Source organism: Carcharodon carcharias, chromosome 9 (genome assembly GCF_017639515.1).
Source record: "Carcharodon carcharias isolate sCarCar2 chromosome 9, sCarCar2.pri, whole genome shotgun sequence".
Lineage (NCBI taxonomy): Eukaryota > Metazoa > Chordata > Chondrichthyes > Lamniformes > Lamnidae > Carcharodon > Carcharodon carcharias.
This window is the reverse complement of record NC_054475.1, coordinates 10,975,392-10,996,013: the sequence shown is the minus strand read 5'-3', so window position 1 is coordinate 10,996,013 and position 20,622 is coordinate 10,975,392. Positions and strand designations below refer to the sequence as shown.

Sequence of the window (20,622 nt, the reverse complement as noted above, 5' to 3'; positions counted from 1 at the left end):
ATTCTGTGCTAGGGCTGGAAGGAAACTGAAGTTAAAACTGCAATCAGATTGGCCATGATCTTAGTGATTGGAGCAGGTTTGAGGGACCTAACGGCCTGCTCCTAATTCTTATTTAGTCTTGCTCCAGTTAAGAACCAAACGGTCCAACAAATAACTGCGTGTAAAATCCTTCCCGCTGCTTTGTAGACACTATCAAGCTTCGCATTTGAATATTAACTGGTCAGTTGGGCATTGCCAGGAATGTTTTCTATGCTTAAAATGTAAAATTTTGTTTTGGATGATTGTGTAGACCCAGCTGTCAGTTTGCAGCACATGGCACAGAGCTGTGCCCAAGTTGCCCTGTGCTGAACTGAGGTGAGGTGATCTGTCAGTCCATGATTTGCCATCTTCTGTAAAATCATGAACAATAACTGAATATTTTAAAAATCTCAGTCTCCTAATTCTAATCTCACTCCCTCCAAGCTTTAACAATACAATGACGGCAGTTTAGTTTGTTTGCCTTCTGGGTGCAGTTGATAAGCAGGAGGCAGCAGCAAGAGCAGTGAGTGTCCTCTGGTGGCAGGTTCAATATAAATGTGCAAAGCAATGCTGATCGAATGAGAGACAAATTGGGAGGGGTTGGAACCCTGACGAAGGCTCCAGAGGGAGTTTAGGAAGACTGTGTCACAGAGTCATAGAGGTCTACAGCACAGAGAAAGGACCGATGGCCCATCGAGTCTGTGCTGGTCAAACAAGTACCTAACTATTCTAATCCCATTTTCCAGCACCAGGCCCACAGCCTTGTATGCCATGGCATCGCAAGTGTACATCCAAATACTACTTAAACGTTATGAGGGTTTCTGCCTCTACCACCCTTTCAGACAGTGAGTTCCAGATTCCCACCACCCTCTGGGTGAAAAAATTCTTCCTCACATCCCCTCTAAACCCCCTCCCTGCCCCTTACCTTAAATCTATGCCCCCTGGTTATATAAAGCACAATTGTTTATATATACCACAAACAGCAAGCGACCCAACACCGATCCCTGTGGAATCCCACTGGACGGAGTCAAGAACACCTCTCGACCATGACCCTCTGCTTCTTGCCACTCAGCCAATTCTGGATCCAATTTGCCAAATTGCCTTGATCCCATGTGCTCTTACTTTCGTTATCAGTCTCCCATGTGGGACCCTGTCAAAAACCTTGCTCAAGTCCAAGTAAACTCTGTAAAATGTATTGCCCTCATCTATACAACTGGTCACCTCTTCAAAAAATTCAATCAAATTTGGTCAGACATTACCTCCCCTTAACAAAACCATGCTGACTGTCCTTGATTAATCCCTGTCTGTCCAAGTGTAGATTAATTCTGTCCCTCAGAATTGCTTCCAGTAGTTTCCCTACCACTGAGGTTAGACTGACTGGCCTGTAGTTCTCTGGTTTATCCCTTCCTCCTTCTTGAATAACGGTACCACATTGGCTGTCCTCCAGTCCTCTGGCACTTTTGCTGTGGCCAGAGGGATATTGAAAATTATTGCCAGCGCTCCTGCTATGTCCTTCCTTGCCTTGCTCAACAGCCTGGGATACATTTCATCTGGGCCTGGAGATTTATCTATTTTTAAGCCTGCCAGACCACTTAGAACCTCCTCCCTTTCTATGCTAATTTCTTTAATTATTTCACAGCCCTTCTGCCTGATTTCCATACCCACGTCGTCCCTCTCACTTGTGAACACCGACAAAAAGTATTCATTTAGAACCCTACCTATATATTCTGGCTCCACACACAAATTACCACTATGGCCCTTAATGGGCCCTACTCTTTTCCTAGTTATCCTCTTACTCTTAATGTACTTGTAAAATAACCTGGGTTTTCCTTTATTTAACCTGGGTTTTCCTTTTTTTTACCTGCCAATTGTTATTTCATGCCTGTTTTTTGCTCTCCTAATTTCCTTTTTAAGTCTCTCTCACACACGGTCTCACGCTCCTCTAGAACTTCTGCTGTTTTGAGCCCTTGGTATCTGCCATTAGCCTCCCTTCTCTTTATCCAATCCTGCATATCCCTCGACATCCAGGGCTCCCTGGATTTGTTGGTCCCACCCTTTGTCTTTACTGGAATATGTTGGCCCTGTACTCTCTCTATTTCCTTCTTGAATGAGTCCCACTGATGCAGATTTACCGAAAAGTAGATGCTCTCAGTCCACTCTGGCCAAACCCCTCATTTAGAACTCTGATTTCTGGCCCATCCTTGCCCTTTTCCATAATAACCTTGAATGCAATGGAGTTATCATCACTAGCTGCAAAATGCTCTCCTACTGATACCTCTACCACTTGCCCGCTTTCATTCCCTAAAATTAAGTCCAGGACCATCCCCTTTCTTGTAGGACCTTATACATACTGGCTTAAAAAGCTCACATGGTTGCATTTTAAGAATTCCGCTCCCTCTAAACCTATCACACTGTGACTAACCCAGTTAATGTTGGGCAAGTTGAAATTCCCCACTATTACGACCCTATTATTTTTACACTTCTCAGCAACTTGCTTACATATCTGCTCTTCTATTTCTCTCTGTTTGGGGGCCGATATGTCATCCCTCCTTACTGCTGTAATTGACTCCTTGATCAATATTGCGAAACCCCCTCTTTTACCTCCTCCCCTCTCTCGCTTGAAGACCCTATATCCTGTAATATTGAGCTGCCAATCCTGCCCCCTCTCAACCATGTCTCTATAACAGCAATGACATCATATTTCCATGTGTTAATTTGTGCCCTCAACTGATCTGCCTTATTTGTCAGACTCCTTGCATTAAAATAAATACCATCCAACCTTGTCAAACTTCCTTGTGCCTTAACTGGCCTATAATTTCCATGCCTTCCAGATTCACTTGCTCTCTCTTCTAATTTTGGCTGTGCATTTCCCCCTGCTGAACCTCTTACCAAGTTAGTTTAAACCCTCCCCAACAGCACTAGCAAACCTCCCCGCAAGGATGTTGGTCCCATTCCGGTTCAGGTGAAACATGTCCACCTTGTACAGATCCCACTACCCCCAGAAATGGTCCCAATGTTCCAGAAATCTAAAGCCCTCCCTCCTGCACCATCTATCCAGCCACGCATTCATCTGGAATAACCTGCTATTTCTATACCCACTAGCGCATGCCACCAGAAGTAATCCAGAGATTACTACATTTTGAGGTCCTGTTTTTTAATCTGCTTCCTAGCTCCCTAAATTCTGCTTGCAGGACCTCATCCCTCTTTCTCCCTTTGTTGTTGGTACCAGTATGATCTCTGTCTGTTTTCCCTCCCCTTTAGAATGCCCTGCAGCCTTTCAGTGACACCCTTGACCTTGGCATCAGGGAGGCAACATACCATCCTGGAGTCACGACTTTTGCTGCAGAAACGCCTGTCTGCCTCCCTTGCTATTGAGTCTCCTACCACTATTGCTCTTCCCCTCTTTACCCCCCCACCCCCTGAAGCTGAGTCACTCAGTGCCATGAGCGTGGCTGCACTCCCCAGAGGAACCGTCACTCTCACCGTTTTCCAACACAGAAAAATGGTTCTTGAGTGAGATGCACCCTGGGGATTTCCTGACTACCTGCCTGACACCTTTCCTCTGACTGATGGTCACCCATTCCCTCTCTGTCTGCACTTTCGTAAGCTGCAGCGTGACTACATCTAAAAACGTGCTATCCATGAAACTCTCAGCCTCGCGGATGCTCCTCAGGGCCTCCAGTTGCCGCTCAAGCTCCGAAACACGGGGCTCAAGTAGCTGCAGCTAGTGGCACTTCCTGCACACGTGGTCGGCCAGAGCGCAAGGAGCGTCTAGGACTTCCCAAATGTTGCAGGCAGTACATAACACGGGACTGAGCTGTCCTGCCATGCCTCGAATTGGAAAAAAAAACCCTTAAAGTTAAATACAGTAAAAAAAAAAGCATAAAATTATTTATTTACTTTAAATAAAAACTAGAACTATTACCTTTCCTTAGCTTAATCTATTTTAAACTGGAGAAAAACACTAACCCACTACTCACCAATCAGCTCTCACCTTTGTGCTGATGTCACTTTTTGAAGTGACTGCTTCACCGTGATGCTAACTGCAGGATGCCCTTCCCAGACTCTTGAAGTCTTGGCCTCTGGAATACAAGTCCAGTGACGTTATCACTATGCCACTGTCTCCCCTCCAATAATCAATGATAGTTGTCATGGATACCATTAAATTTTAAATTTCACTAACTGCCATGGTGGAATTTGAACCCATGTTCCCAGAGCATTAACTTGGCTCATTGGTTTACCAGTCCAATGGCATTACCACTATACCACCAGCTCCCTCTATACTGGGAACAAGGCTGGGAATAATCTGTTCAAGGGGAGAAGGAATGAAGGAAGAACAGGTAACTGGTTAAATAAAAGGGTTATTTCACAGACAGCAATCATTAGGATGCCTGACTGTTGAAGAGCAATACTCAGCTCTTGCTGATTATCTATTCTGCTATTTTTTTTTGTCCCTACAGGTTCCTATTTAAGCTGAACATGCTTTGTAAAATATTGTGAAATAATCAAATTAAAATTCCCCATCTTCACCTGCTTGAGAGACAAAAGAATTACTTTCAACATTTCAGGGCATCACAAAGCATTTTACAACCAATGTAGTACTTGTGAAGTATAGTCACTGTCGTAATGTAGAAAATTCCTCAATCTATTTGAGCACAACAGGCTCCCACTAATCTCAATGAAGTCAATTACCAGAAGGTCTGTTTGTGATGTTGGTTGAGGTATAGTATTAACCAGGACACCAGGATAAACTTCCTTTATTTTTGAATGGTATGATGGAATCTTTTACATCTGCCTGAGGGGTTAGATGGGCCCTCCATTTAACTTTTCTGCTGAAAGACAGCACCTCTGACAATGCAGCACTCCCTCAGTACATCACTCAAATTCGGGCCTCCAGACTGGGGTTTGAACCAACAGGCTAACACGTTCTGTGCATGGTACTAGCTTTCATTTGCAAGGCTGGAACATATGCAATTTGTGTTCAAAGGTTTGCAAATCTAGCACAGATTTGCCCACACGTTCTTGCATTCTGCAGCTGCAAGGGTTGCAGAGCAATATGGTTCTACCTTGAAAGTCTATGGAGCTGCAGAGCACTACTGCCTCAGTTTGCATTAATTGACTGAAGGGGGCCAAATATGGCAAATAGAAATGACATCAGTGCTCAAGTAATTGAAACTTATGTAGGTATTGTGACAGATTAGTGAATCCACGTAGCTTGCAAAAGTATGTGGTTAAAAACCATAGAAAAGCTACAGCACAAAGAAGGCATTCAGCCTATCGTGTCGGCGTCAGCTAAGAAGAGTCTTGATAATCTGTGGCTGTTTCCATTAGAACAGAGAAAGCTAGGGAGCTTTAGAACCGGGTGTCCAAGCAAACATTCTTCTCTTGACCATCATTAGCCTTTTATCATTTCCTTGCTGTCATTTTTCCCAATATGGCAATGCCAAGACTTCCCAACAATTATAATTGATTTATTGGTAGGCACAAGGGTGCTGAAGACCTTGCACCAGACTTGTGGTATTTTGTGCTGGACTGTTGTTTGCTCTGATGCCAGATGTGCAAATCTTAATGCTTGTGCCTGGAGCTTTTTACTGACAGGTGTATGGTCAAGAGTGACACCTTGTGGTTATACGTATCATGGCAGGAGCTCTAAAATTAACCACAGTGCAAGAATTAACAACTTGTATTCATATTGTACCTTTAATGTCACAAAACATCCCCAGATACTTCACATGCGACACTGAGCCACACATGGTGATATGAGAGCAGATGGTCCGAAGCTTAGTCAGAGTTCGGTTTAAAGGAGGGCCTTAAAGGATCGTGATAGACAACAGGAGTATAATGCTTTATTTATATTGTGTTGTTGAAATATTTGAAAGCATTTCATACACTGAATCATTTTGAAATGCAATGAATATTTATTACGGAGAGAAAAGTGTCAACCTGTCTGTACCAGAGATGAAACATGACCAATTGACTCTCTTCCAACCTATTGGTGAGAAGGAACATTGGCCTGGTGGATGTCTGCTGGGCAAATAATGCTGTTAGGGTCTTAAATGTCCTGCTGAAGCACGAGAATAGACAGCAAGTTGAACGTTAGCATTTCCAACACTGCAGTATTTGCTCAGCAGTGTGCTAACTCTGCATTTGGACAGCAGCTCATTAAATTGTCCATGTTTCAAAAGGTTTCACAATTTTTCTTTATTCTGTCATGGGATGTGGGCTTCGCTGGCTGGGCCAGCATTTATTGCCCATCCCTAATTGCTCTCGAGAAGGTGGTGATGAGCCACCTTATTGAACCACTGCAATCCATGTGCTCTAGTACACCTGCAGTTCTGTTAGAAAGGGAGTCCTTCGATTTTTGACCCAGTAATAGTGAAGAAACAGCAATATATTTCCAAGTCAGGATGGTGTGTGGTTTGGAGGGGAACTTGCAGGCGCTGGTGTTCCTGTGCATCTGCTGTCCTGTCCTCCTTGGTGGTAGAGGTCATGGGTTTGAAATGAACTAATTTAGGAGTGTAGTGACTATTTTATGTTTGTAAACGCAGCAAACTTCATTTGATGAAATACAGGGCACAGGAATGATTGTCAACAATTTGGAGAGTCATTAAGGTTCTTCCTCCACTCCCCAGAGAGATTTCACCTCCATTCATTCCTCAGTTCAGCAATTGCAAACTGTGTTGCTCAGATAGTAGCCTGAGTTCCAGCATCTCGGGGAATACGTCAGCCCTGAACCTTGTGTTTACCACAGGTCTCGTGTGTTATGCAGCAAAGGCCATGGGCTTGTCAGGCTGGCCCCGTGCTTCTTGACCACTCTTGTATTGCTTGCAGTTCTTAATAGGATTAATGGCCTTGCACAAGCAGCTCTGATCACTGGTGCGAGCAATGGGCAAGAGGGTTGCCCTTGTGGTCCACATGTCATTTCGTCTGCTGCTAGGGGAGTTCTATCTGGTGCACTGACCAACATTTATACTTCAATTAAAAAAAAAGAAAATTAGCTGAAGAGAGCAGTGCATTTCACTGATCCATTTCACAACCTCTCAACATCCCAAAAGCGCTTCACAATCAATGAAGTATTTTGGAATTATAGTTGCAGTTGTAATGAAGGAAACATATCTTGTCATGATCTCATACTGCTTCTGGGAGCTTTCTTTGCACAAAGGTGCTGTGTTTCCTACAGAGAAACAATGACTACATTTCAAAAGTGCTTCATTCTCTTGGGACATCCTTGGGCTGTGAAAGGCACTATAAAATGCAAAACAAAAACAGAATTACCTGGAAAAACTCAGCAGGTCTGGCAGCATCGGCGGAGAAGAAAAGAGTTGAGGTTTCGAGTCCTCATGACCCTTCAGCAGGAAGGACCCTGCTAAAGGGTCATGAGGACTCGAAACCTCAACTCTTCTTCTCCGCCGATGCTGCCAGACCTGCTGAGTTTTTCCAGGTAATTCTGTTTTTACTATAAAATGCAAATTCTTTTTGTCCCTACTTGAAACACTTGCGCCCTATGAGAGCAGACCAAGTGTATGACAACGACAATGCTTCATCTCCTTGAGCAGACAAAGAACACAGACCATTACCTTGCTGTTGGGCACCCCAATCCACAAGTGACGGCAATAGAATGAAATAACTCTAAATGCTGTTTGTAATGTGAGCTCAGTACTGTCCGCTTTGAGACACAATTCCCACTTCACCCCTGAAAGATCAAACCCAGCAGATTGAAGACGTTAACCTCTCAGCCCTTGTTTCAAAATAACACTAACACCATCTAGCCATCAGCTTGAGAATTACATTGGAGCCCTTATGTCGTGAGAAGTTTTACAAACCCTCAATCTTATTAAACCCCTGTACTTTTAAGCAGCAAAAAAGGATATGTAGATTCCATATAAGAACCAGTTATGCCCTCTTTGCTTGGTTTGCAGTATCAACTATTTCTTCTACCTTGATGAACTTTAAGAAGTCCACCCAAATAGAGGTGACTCTCCCATGTCTGACAGAGCTCCAGCACAAGAGGATACAGATGGGCTGCTTCTAGTGAATGATAATCAAGCCAACCACTAAAATAATGTAGATATAAAAATTTAAATAATCTTTCATAATTTTAAGTTACCAAACTTTGATTCTTCACGAGGTCTGATTTAATGCGAGGGTTCAGATGAAGTTGACGTTGTCCTGCGCAAAACATGCTTCACGGGCATTTAAATCAGTGTGATCATCTTGCATATTGTACATACTAATGGGAGTTTTAAAAGACGAAAAACAGTGAACCAGCATGACATGGACTGCAAAGTCAGGGGCTGGTGAGATCACTGAACAAGACCCTGTCCTGCTTCACGAGCGATCTTCTAAAGGGATGACATTGCAGTTGTACAGAAGAATTGTATAAGCTGCTACCATGTGACTCTGCAGTCAATCACAAAAAGCTACTTGCCAGGTGCACATGGCAGATAACAGCTTGAGTGTCTAACAGTTACCATCAGAGTTCTGTCTTTGCCCAGGAGTATAAACTGTTGTAGCGTTGTTCTTCAACAGATTTGGAATGGGGTGAAGAGCCTGCCCAAATGTTAGCAACCATGCCTCACGAAATGTCCAAAAATCAACCTCTGCTCTGAATACACTCAGCGATTGGGTATCCGAAGCCGTTTGAGGTAGAGAATTCGCAACCCCCTGAGTGCAGGAATTTTCTTTCTCCATCTGAGTCCAAAATGGCCGGTCCCTTTATTGTGAGATGGTGTCCCTTAATTCTAGACTCTCCGGCCAGAGGAAAGAGTATCATTTAACGTGGATATCATTGTGCAACAGCATGAGGGACCAATTAATTAACAATTTGGGTGAAGAATCTTTGTCTTAACTCTACGCTTAGGAAATAGCGTAAGTCATAGTTCAGCCGATTTACCTTGTGTTAGTTTCTTAATTCATCCCTTCAGCTTGCACTCTCTGATATGGAGCCAAGGCAGCTGGATGGAGTTAATATGCAGATCAGCCATGATTATATTTGAATGGTGGAACAGGCTTGGGGCTCAATGTCAACTACCTGTTCCTATGCCATTCCTGAGGACAGACCTATAGCCATCAGTGCTTTGCATTGCTCTGCTAAATGCACTTAATCCCAAGTTTTGGAATTTAATTGTACAGCTGGATGTTTTTCCAGGGATGAAATATAAATCTGAGGTCTAACTTTGAGCACTCAAATCCTGTTGTTACTTATTTTTATTCGTTCAAGGGGTGTGGTTGTTGCTGGCTAAACCAGCATTCATTGCCCGTCCCTAATTCCCCCTGAAAAGGTGGTGGTGAGCCGCAACCTTGGACCACTGCAGCCCTTGTGGTGTAGGTACATCCACGATGCAATTAGAGAGTTCCAGGATTTAGGCCCAGTGACAATGAAGGAATGGTGGTATATTCTTCTTCAAGATGGAGAGTGACGTAGTTGACTCTGAGACTTGGGTCCTGAATCTTAATAAAACGAACTACGATGCTATGAGGCACGAGTTGGCTATGATGGATTGGGAAACGTTACTTAAAGGGATGATGGTGGTTAGGCCATGGCAAACGTTCAAAGAGCACATGGGTGAACTGCAACAGTTGTTTATTCCTGTCTGGCGCAAAAGTGAAATAGGAAAGGCGGCCAAACCATGGCTTACAAGGGAAATTAGAGAGTGTATTAGGTCTAAGGAAGAGGCATACAAATTGGCCAGAAAAAAAAAACAGACCTGAGGATTGGCAGCAATTTAGAATTCAGCAAATGAGGACCAAGGGGTTGATTAAGAAGGGGAAAATAGAGTACGAGAGTAAGCTTGCGGGGAACATAGAAACTTTTAGTCAGTTTTTATAGGTATGTGAAGAGAAAAAGCTTGGTGAAGACTTACAGCCAGAAGCAGGAGAATTTATAATGGGGGAACAAAGAAATGGCTGACCAACTAAATACATTCTTTGGTTCTGTCTTCACAAAGGAGGACACAAATAATATACCAGAAATGTTGGGGAGCACAGGGTTTAGTGAGAGGGAGGAACTGAAAGAAATCAGTATTGGTTGGGAAATGGTGTTGGAGAAATTGATGGGATTGATAATCTACATCCCAGGGTACTTAAGGAAGTGGCCCTAGAAACAGTGGATGCATTGGCGGTCATCTTCCGAGATTCTATAGACTCTGAAACAGTTCCTACAGATTGGAGGGTAGCTAATGTAACCCCACTATTTAAAAAGGGAGGCAGAGAGAAATCAGGGAATTATAGACCAGTCAGCCTGGCATCGGCAGTGGGGAAAATTCTAGAGTCCATTATAAAAGATTTAATAGCTGAGCACGTGGAAAACAGTGGCAGAATCGGACAGAGTCAGCATGGGATTTACGAAAGGGAAATCATGCTTGACGAATCTACTAGAATTTTGAGAGGATGTAACTAGTAGAGTTGATGAGGGAGATCCAGTGGATGTGGTTTATTTGGACTTTGAGAAGGCTTTCGACAAAGTCCCACATAAGAGATTGGCGTGTAAAATTAAAGCGCATGGGATTGGGGGTAGTGTATTGAGATGGATAGAAAACTGATTGGCAGACAGGAAACAAAGAGTAGGAATAAACGGGTCTTTTTCGAATGGCAGGCAGTGACTAGTGGGGTACTGCAGGGATCGGTGCTGGGATCCCAGTTATTCACTATATATTAATGATTTAGATGAGGGAACTAAATGTAATATCTCCAAATTTGCAGGTGACACAAAGCTGGGTAGGATGGTGAGCTGTGAGGAGGATGCAGAGATGCTTCAGTATAATTTGGATAAATGTGAGGTTTTCCATTTTGGTGGCAAAAACAGGAAGGCAGATTATTATCTGGCTATAAATTGAGAGAGAGGGGAATGTGCAACGAGACCTGGGTGTCCTCATACACTAGTTGCTGAAGGTAAGCATGCAGGTGCAGCAGGCGGCAAATGGTTTGTTGGCCTTCATAGTGACAGGATTCGAATACAGGAGCAGGGATGTCTTGCTGCAATTATACAGGGCCTTGGTGAGACCACACCTGGAATATTGTGTGCAGTTCTGGCCTCCTTATCTGAGGAGGAATGTTCTTGCTATGGAGGGAGTGCAGCAAAGGTTTACCAGACTGATTCCTGGGATGGCAGGACTGACATATGAGGAGAGATTGAGTTGGTTAGGATTATATTTGCTGGAGTTCAGAAGAATGAGGGGGGATCTCAAAGAAACCTATAAAATTCTAACAGGACTTGACAGGGGAGATGCAGGAAGGATGTTCCCGATGATGGGTGAGTCCAGAACCAGGGGTCACAGTCTGAGGATAGGGGATAGACCATTTAGGACTGAGAGGAGAAATTTCTTCACCCGGAGAGTGGTGAGCCTGTGGAATTCGCTATCACAGAAAGTAGTTGAAGCCAAAACATTGTATGTTTTCAAGAAGGAGTTAGATATAGCTCTTGGGGCGAAAGGGATCAAAGGATATGGGGAGAAAGCGGGAGCAGGCTATTGAGTTGGGTGATCAGCCATGATCATAATGAATGGCGGAGCAGGCTCGAAGGGCCAAATGTCCTACTCCTGCTTCTAGTTTCTATGTTTCTATTTCCAAGTCAGGATGGTGTATGGCTTGGAAGGGAACTTGCAGGTGGTGGTGTTCTCAAGTATCTGCTGCCCTTGTCTTTCTAGGTGTTAGAGGTTGTGGGCTTGGAAGGTGCTGTCGAAGGAGCTTAGTTACTGCAGTGCATCTTGTAGATGGTACTCTGCTGTCACTGACCAAGGTTGTAATGAGGTCTGGAGCCGAGTGCCCCTGGCGGAACCCAAACTGAGCATGAGTGAGCAGGTTATTGCTGAGCGAGTGTCGTTTGACAGCATGGTCAATGCCCCCTTGCATCACTTGACTGCTGATTGGCAGTAAACTGGTGGTGTGGTAATTGGTCAGGTTGGATTTGTCCTGCTTTTTGTGGACAGGACATATCTGGGCAATTTTCCCCATTGCCAGGTAGATGCCAGTGTTGAAGCTGTACTGGAATAGCTTGGCTAGGCGCATGGCAAGTTCTGAAACACATGTCTTTGATTCCATTGCTGGAATATTGTCAGGGCCCATAACTTTTGTAGCATCCAGTGTCTCCAGCTGTTTCTTTTGTGGAGTGAATCAAATTGGCTGAAGATTGGCATCGGTAATGCTCGGGAGGAGGCTGAGATGGACCATCTACTCGGCACTTCTGGCTGAAGATGGTTACAAATGCTTCAGCCTTGTCTTTTGCACTGATGTGCTGGGCTCCCCCATCATTGAGGTTGTGGATATTTGTGGAGCCATCTCCTCCTGTTGGGTATTTAATTCTCCCCCTCCATTCACGACTGGATGTGGCAGAACTCCCAGCTTTGATCTGATCCACTGGTCTTGGGATAGTTTAGCTCTGTCTATCGCATGCTGCTTCCGCTGTAAGGTGTGCAGGTACCCTGTGTTGTAGCTTTGTTTTTAGGTATGCCTGATGTTGCTTCTGGCATGCCTTCCTATATTCTTCTTTGAACCAGGGTTGCTTCCCCACCATGATGGTAATGGTAGAGTAGGGTACATGCCAGGCCGTGAGGTTACTAATGACTGTATACAATTCTGCTGCTGATGGCCTACAGTGCTTCATGGTTGGCCAGTTTTGAGTTGCTAGATTTGTTTGAAATCTATCTCATTTAGCATGGTGGCAGTGCAACACAACAAGGACATTGTGGTGGTCACGCCTACCGATACTGTCTTGGACAGATGCATCTTTTACGGGCAGATGAGTGAGGTTGTGGTCAATTAAGTTTTTCCCTCTTGGTTCCCTGACTACCTCCTGCAGCTGACCAGCTATGTCCTTTAGGACTGCCAGCTCGGTCAGGTATGGTGATACTGAGCCCCCTGCCACTCTGGGTGATGGACATTGAAATCACCCACCTTGCCACCCTTGCCCTTGCCATCCTCAGTGCTTTTTCCAATTGCTGCTCATCATGGAGGAGTACTGATTCATCAACTGAGGGGGCCGCGGTAGGTGGCAATCAGCAGGAAATTTCCTTGCCTGTGTTTGACTGGATTCCATGAGACTTCATGGGGTCCATACTCCATGCTGAGGATTCCCAGGGTAGCTCCTCCCTGACTATATACCCACTGTGCCACCCGCTCTGGTGACTTTACCCTGCCAGCAAGATGGGATATACCCAAGAATAATGATGATGGTGTGTGGGACATTTTTTCATTTTCATTCATGTGGTGTAGCTGTTGCTGGCTGGGCCAGCAGTTATTGCCAGTCCCCATTGCCCTTGAACAGGTGGTGGTGAGCTGCCAGCTTGAATTGCTGCAGTCCGTCGTGTAGGTACGCCCATAGTGCTCTTAGGGATAAAAACAAAAAACTGCGGATGCTGGAAATCCAAAACAAAAATAGAATTACCTGGAAAAACTCAGCAGGTCTGGCAGCATCGGCGGAGAAGAAAAGAGTTGACGTTTCAAGTCCTCATGACCCTTCAACAGAACTGCTGTTGAAGGGTCATGAGGACTCGAAACGTCAACTCTTTTCTTCTCCGCCGATGCTGCCAGACCTGCTGAGTTTTTCCAGTGCTCTTAGGGAGGCTGTTGCAGGATTTTAACCCAGTGACAGAGAAGGTATGGTGATATACTTCCAAGTCAGGATGGTGAGCGGCTTGGAGGGGAACTTCTAGGTGGTGGTTTTGTGAGAATGGATGTTTTTATTTTAATATTTTGGGGAATATTGTGTTATTCTACAAAGAAGGTTGGGTGTCTGTGTGTGAGATTTAATTAAGCTGGGCAGAGGTTAGTAGGAGTCAGGCTGCCTGGGTGCTTGGAAACAAGAAAAGGATAAAGGTGTTAAATTTGAGGTACAAGTAAATAGATTAGATCTAACGTTTGCATTTTTAGAGAAGTTGAGAGGTGGTTCAAATTTCGAAGGAGGATCGGAGGTGTCAAGGAAAATGTTTACACTTGCAGGAGCTAGATAGGTAAATAGTGGTGAGGATGTTATATTTTTGTTGACCCAAAAGCAAGGACAAGATGGAAACGTGAAGGAGCTTATATTTGGAAGGGTTTGAGTTTCCAAGGGGTGAGAACACAAAGGGATTGAGATGAAAGGGGAAAAGGGTATATTAGAGTTACTGTGGATAGTTGTTTTTTTTTAAGCTATGGAGCTGGATAATGCTAAGCTGGAGATGGCTGGAGCTGTTAAGTTTTGGGCTGCAGCAAGCAGTTTTATTCTGAATTGCAAAGTGGGAGAGAGTGCAGGTCATGTGGTATCCCTTTGTTGAAGCTACAGCAGCCGGTCTTTTGTGAAATTACTGGATCCTGTATTTAAATATCTGTAAGGGATTGTTGCCTGGAAAGTGCTTATTTGTGGATTTGACCAAGTAGAGTTTTGGGGAAAAGCAAAATACTGCGGATGCTGGAAATCTGAAACGAAAACAAAAATAGCTAGAAAAACTTAGCAGGTCTGACAGCATCTGCGGAGAGGAATACAGTTAACGTTTCGAGACCGTGTGACTCTTCCTCAGAACTAAAGAAAAGTAGAAATGAGGTGAAATATAAGCTTTTTGAGGGGGTTGGGACAGGTAGAGCTGGTAGAGGGCCAGTGATAGGTGAAGGCCTGTCGGAGAGAAGAGCAGTACTCCTTCAAGGTAGGCATTCCTGGAAGAGAAGTGACAGTCAATTAAACACTAAGAGAAAAGCAAAATACTGTTTTGGGGGAATGTTTTCTAAGATTAACCCTAATTGTGTAACTGCAATCTTCTGTACTTGTGTTTTTTTATTTTCTTTGTTAATAAAACTTGATTTTAAAAATCCCAAAAGTGTTACTGGATCCCTTACTGCTGAGATTGGTACTATGCCTTCTTGTTATTAGAATACAAAAAAAGATTGTGGCCTGTAAGCCAAGTTTCCCTCCAGGATTTGGTTTGCGCAGCAATTTTTTTTACTATTCCTTCATGGGATGTGGGTGTCGCTGGCTTGGCCAGTGTTTTATGCCCAACCCTAATTGTACTTGTTCAGTGGGCATTTAAGAGTCCACCACATTGCTGTGGTTCTGAAGTGACGTGTAGGCCAGACCAGATAAGGACAGCAGATTTTCTTCCCTAAAGGACATTGTGACCCAGATGGGTTTTTATGACAATCGGCAATGGTTTTGTGGTCATCAGAATTTTAATACCAGATTTTTTATTGAATTCAGATTTCATCATCTGCCGTGGTGGGATTCAAACCCTGATCCCCAGATCATTAACCTGGGTCTTTGAAATACTCGGAAAAACTCAGCAGGTCTGGCAGCATCTGCGGAGAGGAACACAGTTAACGTTTCCAGTCCGCATGACTGTTCAACACAAGTTCTGTTGAAGAGTCATTCGGACTCAAACATTATGTTCCTCTCCGCAGATGCTGTCAAACCTGCTGAGTTTTTCCGAGCATTTTTATTTTTGTTTTGGATTTCCAGCATCCGCAGTTTTTTGCTTTTATCTTTGAAATACTCGTTCAGTGACCATACTGCTGCCACTGCCTCCCCACTTTCCCAATTAACACCAGCTGTAGTCATAGCAGTGTCCCCATGCATCTGCTGCCACTTGTAGATGGCACACACTGCTGCCACTGTGCGTTGATGGTGGAGGGAGTGAATGTTTGTGGACAGGGTGCCAATCAAGCGGACTGCTTTGTCCTGCATGTTGTTGAACTCCATGTTGTTGGGAGCTGCGCTCATCCAGGCAAGTGGAGAGTATTGTATCACACTCCTGACTTGGACCTTGTAGATGGTAGACAGGCTTTGGGGAGTCAGGTGGTAAGTTGCTCACTGCAGGATTCCTAGCCTCTGATTTGCTCTTATAGTTGCAGTATTTATATGGCTAGTCCATACAGACAGCATTAAGGTACGATTCTAAGAGTGTAACTGTCAGGCTGCTGCTTGACTAGTCTGTGGGACAGCTCTTCCTATTTTAGCACTAGCCCCAAGATGTTACTAAGGAGGACATTGCAGGGTCAACAGGGCTGGGTGTACTGTTGTTTCTGGTGCCTCGGTCAATGCTGGGTGGTCTGTCAATTTCATTTCTTTCAGACTTCATAGCAGTTTGATACAACTGAGTGGCCTGCTAGGCCATTTCAGGGGGCACTTGAGAATCAACCACATTGCTGTGGGTCTGGAGTTACAAGTCAGCAAAACCAGTTAGGTCAGCAGATTTCCTTCCCTGAAGGGCATTCGTGAACCAGACAAGTTTCTAAGACAATGGACCATGATTTCATAGTTACCATTACTGAGACTAGCTTTTTAATTCCTGATTTTATTAACTGAAATTGAATTCCACGAGCTGTCATGGTGGGATTTGAACCCATGTTCCAGAGCATTTGCCTGGGAATATTTCAAATCTCCCAATGATCTACATAATGAATTTATATTTATAAAAGAAAAACTGGATGTTTTCCCTCTTTTGCCAATGTTTTTTGAAATGAAATATATTATGTGGTGAGCTTGCATTGATTAAATGAGACTTTTCTCATCTTTAGTTCCATTATATATGGACTTTAGAGGCAATAACATCATTGCATCTTTAAAATGATATGTTTTCAATATTTTAATGATTTGATTAGTATTCCGGTCCTAGATTGATGCCATTCAAATTAAAATTAATTGTGCCTCTTCTATTGTGTGTCCTCCCACTCTACCCCAGACATAATCATCTCGGAGAATGGTGAGACTGTTGGCAATAAGGACATTAAGTGCTGCATCAAACAGATTCAAGAGTTGATTATTTCTCGGTTAAATCAAGCAGTTGCCAATAAGCTGATCAGCTCTGTAGACTACCTTCGAGAGAGTTTTGTTGGGACCCTCGAACGCTGCCTCAAGAGCCTGGAGAAATCTAATCAAGATTCTGCCATGAACAATGTTACCAGCAATCACCTGAAACAGGTGTGTCCAGAGTGGGTTCACAATTGCAAGCTGAATGCAAAAAAGACTTCCTTTCATTGCACAGTCTTGCTTGTTTTATCGTTGCATGCAAGTCTCTGCCAGATAGCTCTGATGTTTTTCACATAAAGTTTTGAGTCCCCTCTCAATTTGGCAAAAGAACGAGAGGGAAGATGAGAATTTTTGTTTTAAGCAGAAAGTTGTGATCCGGACTGTGTTGAGTCATCCAACGAGTGCACCTCCTGTGTTACTTCCAGCAAGTGGGAGTTGAGAGCCAAAGTTGATCAGTGATTGGGAGGCCCCAGTGGCAGATTTAGCTCTGGCTCAAGAGTGTGTGAACCTTTGAGTGGAGAGCAACTATACTCGGCTTCTAGGAACCCAAAACTTCTAGAATCATAGGAATTGTTGAGCAAAAACAGACCGAAGCCCGAACAATCCCCATCCACCATGACTCTCCTCCGCCTGGCTGAACTTGTTCTCTCACTGAACAATTTCCCCTTAAACTCGTCCCACTTCCTCCAAATAAAAGGTGTGGCTATGAGTACCCGAATGGGCCCCAGTTACGCCTGCCTTTTTATGGGGTATGTGGAACATTCCTTGTTCCAGTCCTGTTCAGGCCCCCTCCCACAGCACCCTCTCCGGTACATCAATGACTGTTTCAGTGCCGCTTCATGCTCTTGCCTGGACCTGGAAATATTTATTTATTTTGCTCCCAATTTCCACCCCTCCATCACTTTCACATGATCCATCACTGACACTTCCCTTCCTTGACCTCTCTATCTCAATTTGTGGTGATAGACTGTCCACCAATATTCATTACAATCCCACCGACTCCCTCAGCTACCTCGACTATAGCTCCTCACACCCTGTTTCCTGTAAGGACTCCATCCCATTCTCTCAGTTCCTTCACCTCAGTCACATCTGTTCCGATGTTACCACTTTCCAAAACAGTGTTTCTGACATGTCTGCCTTCTTCATTAACCGAGGTTTCCCACCCCTGGTGGTTGACAGGGCCCTCAACTGTACCTCACCCATCTCCTACGCCTCTGCCCTCACACCTCCCTCTCCCTCCCAGAACCATGATAGGGTCCCCATGGTCCTCACTTTTCACCCCACCAGCCTCCGCATTCAAAGGGTTATCCTCTGCCATTTCTGCCAACTCCAGCATGATGCCACCACCAAACACGTCTTCTCTTCAGCCCCCCCACCCCCCACCTTTTTTATTTTTTTTTACAAACATAGGGACAGTTCCCTCCAGGACATCCTGGTCTACTCCTCCATCACCCCCAAAACCTCAACCCCCTTCCACGGCACCTTCCCATACAATCGCAGAAGGTGCAACACCTGCCCCTTTACTTCCTCTCCCACCACCACCACCATCCACCATCCAAGGGCCCAAAAACTCCTTTCAAGTGAAGCAGCGCTTCACTTGCACTTCCCTCAATTTGGTCCACTGCATTCGCTGCTCCCAATGTGGTCTCCTCTGCATTGGAGAGACCAAACGCAGACAGGGTGATTGCTTTGCGGAACACTTTTGGTCTATCCACAAGCATGACCCAGACCTTCCTGTCGCTTGCCATTTCAACCCACCACCCTGCTCGCATGCCCACATTGTCTGCCCTTGGCCTGCTGCAATGTTCCAGTGAAGCCCAACCCAACAGGAGGAACAGCACCTCATCTTCCGATTAGGCACTTTACAGCCTTCTGGACTTAATATTGTCAACAACTTCAGATCGTGAACTCTCTCCTACATACTCACCCATTTTTGATCCCCTTTTTTCAAATTTATTTTTTAATCTTTTTATTATATATATATATATTTCCCACATTTCTATTTTTAAAAATTTATTTCCATTCATTGTTTTATTCCCTTCTTTTAGGCTATTTTGATCTTTTCTCCCACTGTCCCCTCCCCCCACCCGACCTCCGCTCGGGCCATCTGTCACTTGCTCATCCTGCTTTCTACTTTTAATGTCACCATTAGCACCTCCTTTAGCCAGCATCACCACCGTCAACACCCCTTCGACCTTTTGTTTATGACATCTTTTGCAATCTCTTCTTTGCCTCCACCTATCACTGGCCTTCTATCCAGGTTCACCTATCCCATCGCCCTTAAACAGTATATATTTCACCACATTTCTACTTCTCTTTAGTTCTGAAGAAGAGTCATGTGGACTCGAAATGTTACCTCAGTCTTTCTCTCCACAGACGCTGTTAGACCTGCTGAGTTTTTCCAGCAATTTTTGTTTTTGTTTCCGAGGCCCATCAAGTTTGCCTTTTACCATCTTGGTTAGTCACATGTTATGACATAATAGGGTTGATTAATCATTTTGATCAATCTCTATCCATGAGTTTAGAAGATACCCAGAAAAGTGAATAAAACCACAGAGAGCTTTGAGAGCCATGCATCCAAAGCCACCTTGTTCGTCCCCAGTAGGCACTTCTTGCCACAAGTCATGTCCCAGTATGATACTTATGCTGTGAATTGAAACTATCTTTGTATTGTATCTTTTCAGTCTTTTGGAAAATAATCATGTCTTTTTCTAGATTTTAAACGCTGCTTATCATGTTGAGGTGACATTCCATTCAGGATCAACGGTGTCGCGGCTGCTTTGGGAGCAGATTAAGCAGGTAAAGACGCTTGCTTCTGGTAAGTTCAGAAGTACCACTGAATTTAAAGGCATTCCAAGTTCTCTCACTCCATTGCAATATCTCTAAATTATTGATATTTGTCCCTGTCATTCTTGTTCAAAGGCCTATCTTAATTTTGAAAGAAACTTGGAGTCTGTTGATCGCTAAATATGATGTCGCACTGCAGCAGTGTGCATTTTGATTGGAAAGTGCTGGGTTTAATTCCAGGTAACTGACCTCACCTAAAGGAGCAGTAATGAGTGTACATCTGATATCTTGCATCCCTTGCACTAGGAAGTGAAATATGCTGATTGCTATCCAGTAACTTCCAGTGAAAGGTGTGGAAGTCCTGATTGTGAGCACCCCTGCAGGCAAACGTATCAATGGTTTATGTTGTCTTGACTTTGTATGTGAAGAAGGACCACCTTGAGGGACCAGAGGGTGCCTGTCAACTGTTCCACAACATGAATCAGCACCTTCAGGAGCAACACAATCGTACAATGATTTAACATCAGCTCCAGAAGGAGGCCATTTGGCTCATCATGCCTGTGGCTGTTCTTTTATCTATCCCTGCTTTTTTTTCCCCAAAGCCCTGCAAATTTTTATCAATTTTTGTTCGATTCCCTTTTTGAAAGTTATTATTGAATCTTGCAGCACCCTTTCAGCCACTGAATTCCAGATTGTTATCGTTAGCTACATTAAAAACACAGCATGTCACACCTGGTTCTTTGCCAATTACCATTAAATTTGTGTCCTTTGGTTGCTGAAATTTCTGCCACAAGAAACTGTTTTCCTTTTATTTAATCGTTGAAACAATGGAAAGTTTTCATAAACTGTTAAATCTCCCTGTGTACTTCTCTAAGGAGAATAAGTCCTAGTTTCTCCAGCCTGCCCATGTAAATTGAAATCCCTCATCCTTGTAACTATTCTGATAAATGCATCCGCATCCTCCCCAAGACATTGTCATCCTTCCAAAATCATGGTGCCCAGAATTTTACAATGCTGCAACTGAGGACTAATTGTTTCAGAAAGGTTAAGCATAATTTCTTTCCCTCAATTTGTTGTGGCACAGCCGATGGTAAATGTTGAGTTGC

The 20,622-nt window shown here is 44.0% G+C and overlaps 1 protein-coding gene across 3 annotated transcripts in view; it reads left to right on the top strand.

Annotated features, from left to right (window-relative positions):
* dstyk (dual serine/threonine and tyrosine protein kinase) overlaps positions 1-20,622 on the top strand; it is a 126,669-nt gene that overhangs the window by 56,794 nt on the left and 49,253 nt on the right. For all 3 annotated transcript variants that reach the window (XM_041194900.1, XM_041194903.1, XM_041194902.1), the window contains exons 4-5: positions 16,662-16,900; positions 19,445-19,528. In XM_041194900.1, the coding sequence (XP_041050834.1) occupies positions 16,662-16,900; positions 19,445-19,528 (323 nt within the window). The remainder of the gene's footprint in view (positions 1-16,661; positions 16,901-19,444; positions 19,529-20,622) is intronic.